The 6,032-nt window shown below is 41.8% G+C and overlaps 1 protein-coding gene across 1 annotated transcript; it reads right to left on the reverse strand.

Moving 5' to 3' along the window:
• Positions 1-436: 436 nt before the first annotated feature.
• PSCA (prostate stem cell antigen) lies at positions 437-4,544 on the reverse strand (the record flags this gene model as incomplete). The annotated part of the gene is made up of 3 exons (XM_080339500.1): positions 437-1,301; positions 2,479-2,583; positions 4,493-4,544. 3 exons carry the CDS (start codon positions 4,542-4,544, stop codon positions 1,036-1,038), a joined length of 423 nt encoding a protein of 140 aa, XP_080195626.1. The 3' UTR covers positions 437-1,035.
• Positions 4,545-6,032: the final 1,488 nt, after the last annotated feature.

Here is a 6,032-nt window from a genome sequence, read left to right on the forward strand (position 1 = left end):
TGGTACCATCAACACAACAGTCTTGAAATGGTTTTCACATATGTGAACTTTGTATGATTGCCACATTCATTACAACAGTGAAAATGATGATTGTATCTCTGCCACATGTTGCACTAAGCCACTTCTTCATCAGATGTGGACCAAATCTTCTACATGTGATGAGTGGAGAAAATCCACTCTGGTTTGACCAGGAAGTCCCAGAAAGGAGTAAAGATATGTAAAAAAGAGGAAATCATATTTACATTCTCCACTTTCCTTGCTCTGCTAGGCAAACCCACAGCACCTTTAAGATAAACAACTCTTCAGCCTTGGGACAGGATCCATGTCCCAGGCTGGGTCATGGGGAGTGGATAACGGAAGAACTTGGAGAAGGAAGCTTGAGAACCTGCGTGTGTGAGATGGGAACCTTCAGAGGATGTCACTATGGCCAGCATGGAGATCAGAAATCCCAGGATTGAGGTCACACATGGGGTGAGCAGGACACTATGGGGTCACCCTTTCCACTTTGTTCCAATGGTTATTGCCCACCATGAAGTTCCAGGTACCTGAATGTGTCATCCTGCCCACAATCTCAAGTAGGCTACAGCTATAAGAAGGAATATGAATGGCTGTATGGACATGAGGAAGAATTTTTTTTACAATGAGGGTGGTAAAATACTAGTCCAGGTTGCTCAGAGAGGTGGTGGATGCCTCATCCCTGGAGACATCCCAGGCCAGGCTGGACAAGGCTCTGAGCAACCTGATCTGGGTGAAGATGACTAAATGACGTATAGGCAACAAACTCACACTTGATTCAGACATAAGTATATTTTAGGTGTTATACAGATAGCATGCATACTTTTTTTTTTTTTTTTTTAAATCTGGTAGCACTACAACAATACAACAACAGTAACGAAGAAGCTATCATACAGCCAGATCTGCCATCAGCTCCGAGGGTACTGTGTGCTCAGCATACCACATTGCTCCCGGTTACAATTCCTATCATAAGAAGGACACTCAAAGACCTTCTGGGGTCATGGGACCTCTTTTTGCTCCTCACAGTCCATTGCTCAGGAAGGTCCAGAGCACAGTGGCTGTAGTCCCTGCTGCTATCCCATAGCTGAACCTCATGATGCCTGCTGCATTGACGTTGCAGAGGTCGGTGCTGCAGCAGGAGACATTTCTGAGGCCTGAACCAAAGTCCTGTTGTTTTTCATCACATTTCAAGTCACAGCCCTTGCTGATGAGACTGAAGAGCCCTCTGATCCCTGGAAGGAAAACAAGACCATTACTACAAGGACTCAATGCAAGCCAAGCAGAGCCTTATGGAACTGAATAACGAGATGCTATTCTTATCTGAGCTCACTTTTTGGAAAAAAAAAAAAAAAGCTTATAAAAAGCTGCATGTTTTACTGCATCTTGTTGTCTTTTTTTTTTTTTTGAGGTGTCAGTTTGTCAGCAGGATGGGGAAGGGTTTCACTTCCCAAATGTTTGCTTGAGGCAATGTATTCCACAGCACAATTCTCAGGGGTTTCTAAAACAGTGCCAACTACTGAAATTCTAATAATTTCATTAATAATGAAAGTAGACATTAACACCTCCATTGGGGAGTCTAAGGTACTAACAGATGAGGAGCAATCATGTGGGGTAATATTTGCTCATATCCTACACATCTTTGTTGCACAGAGCCTTTCAACACCTGGACCTGGACAGGGCGAATGTTTTTTTTTCCACATTTAGAATGGGAGAAGTAAATAATGATCTGTTAAAGTGTCTGCTCAGAGACACATGGATGGCTGCATTCAGAGCTGGCTGTAGAGACGCCTAGGTGAAATTCTATTCTTTGCATTGAACTCACCTAAAGTCAGCTCCTTCTAACTTCATGACTGGGTTTCACCAGACTCAGCCCCTTACGTTTTAATTTATATTCCAGATTTTTCAAAGCCATAAACTTCACTTTTTCCCTTGTAAGCAAATAATTTTTGATGTTATGAGAGAGAAATAAACATAATTGTTTACAGGTGAGAGACACTGGTAGGTATTTGCTACATCAAGTGCAGCTGCACCCTCCTGAGATTTGTTCCAGGCTGTGACAGTGTAATGGCCATACTGCTCAGTTGTTATCATGATTTATTGGCCAGACACTGAAGAATTTACGTGTTACAATGTGCATGTGCTAGTATGACCTGAAAATCACACTCTTGTGGCCAGTGTGGGGAGACTTGGTGATGGTCAGTACCACTACCAAGTGACCAATTGTCACCAAGGGATAAATGTTTTTCTCCTGTCATTTCTACTAAACATGGAAGTCATCTGAATGCTTTTTTATCAACTTTTCTCCATAGATGTCTTTTCTCTTCCTGCTGCACACTGAGCTTTGCTGGTCCATACCTGCTGGTGTATCTAGAGTAGGTGAGGTTGACTTGGACACCTGAGTCTGAGACCTTGCTTGACTCCAACATCACCACTAAGATATTGCCCACTCCCACTTTGACTTACTGATCACATCTGTCTTGCAAAATTTCTCATTCTTGCAGTCCTCTTTCTTCTGACAGTTGGAGTTGCTGATCTGAAGGTTGCAGCTGTAACACTGCAAAGAAGAACCTGAAAGACACCAACACAGGTTATAAGAAAAATCCATCTGAAGCTCCCCATGGAACCCAACTTAGTGCTTGAACTCAAAGGAAGATAGGACCTCTGTTATTGCGAAAAAAAGGTGTTTTTTTTTTCTTTTTGTTTGTTTTTTCATTTGTTTTCAGTGGAGAATAGCACACTTGCTTGGGGTGGGACTGAAGTTTTGCAGGTGCTTAAGTTGTTTCACATCTAATCAGTGCAGTGAGGGAACAAAAAGAGCCCGTCTGGAATAGCTGGTCCCCTTGACTGGTCTCATTAGTCAAATGTTTCTTCCTCTGCATTTGGGATGCCTAACAGCTCTTATCCAGAACAGTCTTTTTTCGTGATATTTCCATCTCCTGAGCTGGGATAAAGGGATGAAGTCCTCAGGAAGTTTGATATTATTTATCTACCTCTATAGACATTAGTGTTTTACCAGCTGGGCTTGTGAACCTTGGCTGAGGCATTTCCAGGGCTGGATGAAAGAAGGAAAGCCTAGAGGGAAAAAAGAGTAAGGGAGGGATGGAACATACAATTTGCAAGGTCTCTTCTTGCCTGTTGCCTCAGTATGACCAACTTGTGACATGTGCTCTCCATCACCCCCTCTTAGAAAGCAAAGCACAAACATAGATTTCACCTCTCTCTGGAAACCAGTTCACCGCATTTCCACTCCCTCATGGAGATGTCATTCTATGGGGGACACAAGTGAATGTTGTTGACATCTGCTGTGCTCTTATGAGCATCAAGCAAAGGAAGAATAAACATTGCAGCTTACAGGTGTCTAACTCTGATGAAAAATAGTTCCCAGAGAAGTAAGAACAGTGTGTTCCTTTTACCTGACCGTGCCCCAGGGCATCACTAGAGCCTTGCAAGTATATATATTCACTTTAACCCCATGATCCCCAGGCTTGTATCACCAATCTCTCAAGTCAATACCCTAATGCCTAAAACACTGTCTTAGGTCACAGAAAATCCCTATTTAGAAATTAGTGTTATTCAGAGCAGAAGGAACTAGTGATTTGAGGCACTTGGTCTCCCTCTGTCCAAACCATTCTGGTGTGAAATGACTGATACAGTCATAGAGGTAAGGAGTCAAACCCCAGTTTGTCTGCAGTGCTGCACTCTGCTCTCACATTTTTCTGACTTTAATGTAACAAAAATCAAATTTTAGAGCATTCTGATGGAAGCTGGAAGAGGAGAAATCTGGCCAGGACTGTACAAGATCCTTCTCAGCCTATTCCATAAGCATATTCTGCTGATTAAGAAACATTTCTGCTCAGATCTGCTTCTTCCCTTGTCTGGAATAGGGAAAAGCAAGTTTAAAACCATTTTTTTTTTTTTTTTTTTCCCCAGCAAGGCTAGAAAAACCTACTAGTGTCCAAATCCCACCCATCCAGTTTATAAAATAACACACTATGGCATTCTCACTTTTTCTGTCCCATTAAAATTCTTACAATCTGTGCAGCATCAAAGACCACTTTCAAAATGTAGAGTCAGAAAAGAAGTTGGAAAAAAACCTTACCTCTACAGAAATGTCACAGTTTTGATAGCCTGGGAAGAAGAAGAATAATCCTCCCACCTCACTTAAAAAGAAAAAAAATCAAACTCCACACACATAATTATGTGGTCTGACTTAAATAACTTTCAATTAAATTCAGTTTTGTGTAGGATTTATCTTTCCTGGAAGCTGCTCTACCCAACACTAGGGTCACTCAGGAGCAGAGTGGGACTATGCACTTTTTCCATGCAATGTCCAGGACATCCCATCATAAAGCAAATAACTTCCTATGATATCTGCATCAACATTTCTTCTCTCAATGACAAACCCCATCACAAGTCTTTTCTCCTAGATGAATATCTGCTGGAGAGGATACAGGACAGATGCTCCATGTTGTCTTACCTGAGTCCAAACACAGGATTGCTCCCAACAGGAGAACAAGGAAAGCCTTCATTTTGGAATAGCCTCTCTTGTGCTGAATATGGGTTGTTTCCTCGTGGGATGGTTTATATACCACAGGAAGTAGCAGTTGGGCATGACAAGAAGGCTAACCTGTGAAGGCATCTGAGCGAAGCTGCTCGCTGGATCAAGGGAGGGGTTGGTTTGTGGTGGTGGTATTTGCATTAGGTGCCTCTCCTATCTAACCACAACTCTCAGAGATACCAATAGATCCTCTCCACCACTACACACTGCCTTTCCTCTTACCTTTGGGCAAATTGTTCACTCTGGTGTAAAAAAAATCCAAATTCTTTAGAAAAAGGCTGGGCTTATGCATTTCCCCAGAACCAGCTGAGGCTGTGGTTCCACCCTGTGAACAAGGCTCTCCACCCCCCTTGTTGTGTTGAATGGAGCTATTGTATTCATATCAAGGACAAAATATTCTTTTAATAAACACTTCCAGCTATTTATCTGCATGTGTGAGTGTCTCCGTGAAACGCATAACATGTGATAGCAAGGTATGTGGGCAAATAGTGCATTGGCCCCATCCAGATGTCCAGGTGCTCATTTGCCCTTATTCATATGTAAACTGTAGTCTGGTAAAGGACAATGGACCATTCAAATATTTTGTGTGTGTTGAAACCAAGAGTACAGTTTTCACACTTGAATTCACATCAGCCTGTACTGTAAACATGTTTGGCTTGTCAAATAAACACCATTTCTCATCACAGATGAGGGTGGATTCAGTCACATTCCGAACTCATTATGTGAATCTTTGCCTTGATGGGTTCATTGGAAACTTCTCCCATCCATCATGTCCTTTGGCCTCTTGTCAGTACACTCTAGCATAAAAGAAAGAAGTCCTTTCTGCTTAATTCAGTTTGCTGTTGTTTCTCAACTTATTTAAGGATTTTCTTAAATCTCAGGAACTTAGTGCTTTGTAGTAATAGCCTGCAGGGACTCGCTTTTGTGCAGTTTAGTTCTTAGGACGCAAGGTACTTTTTCAGATTGAAAGGAAGGTGTGCTGGCCTGTTGGTGGTTCATTGCTTTGATCAGTGGCTGTGGGAAGAGTGATGGAAGGTCAGCTGTCCAAAGTCTGCTGAAGTTAATGGCACTGCCCTGATTTGCACCAGAAGAGAATTTGGTGTAGGGGCATGATTTTGTAAATCCTGTTTCCTCTGAAGGGATCTTAAGTACTTCCCCTTGGACTCTTGAACTTCTGTTTAAAGAGAAAACACAAACAAACAAAACCCAAAAAACCTCAAACAATCCAACACCTTGTTTCTTTGTCTATTGACTTTTGTTTCATCATATTTTTGGAGATGATGTAATTTATAGCCCACTTCTATGGATTAGCTGGATTAATAAAAGTGGCAATATATTTCGAGACTCTGATGTTCCTTCTTCAGAGATATTTAAGGCTATTTTTATTTTTCTATCAATTATGATTATCCCTGTGGGGTTTAGTTACTCCTGTCAGGGAATAGTGGACCCAAGGGGAAAG

This window comes from Nesoenas mayeri, assembly GCF_963082525.1.
Source record: "Nesoenas mayeri genome assembly, chromosome: 2".
NCBI lineage: Eukaryota > Metazoa > Chordata > Aves > Columbiformes > Columbidae > Nesoenas > Nesoenas mayeri.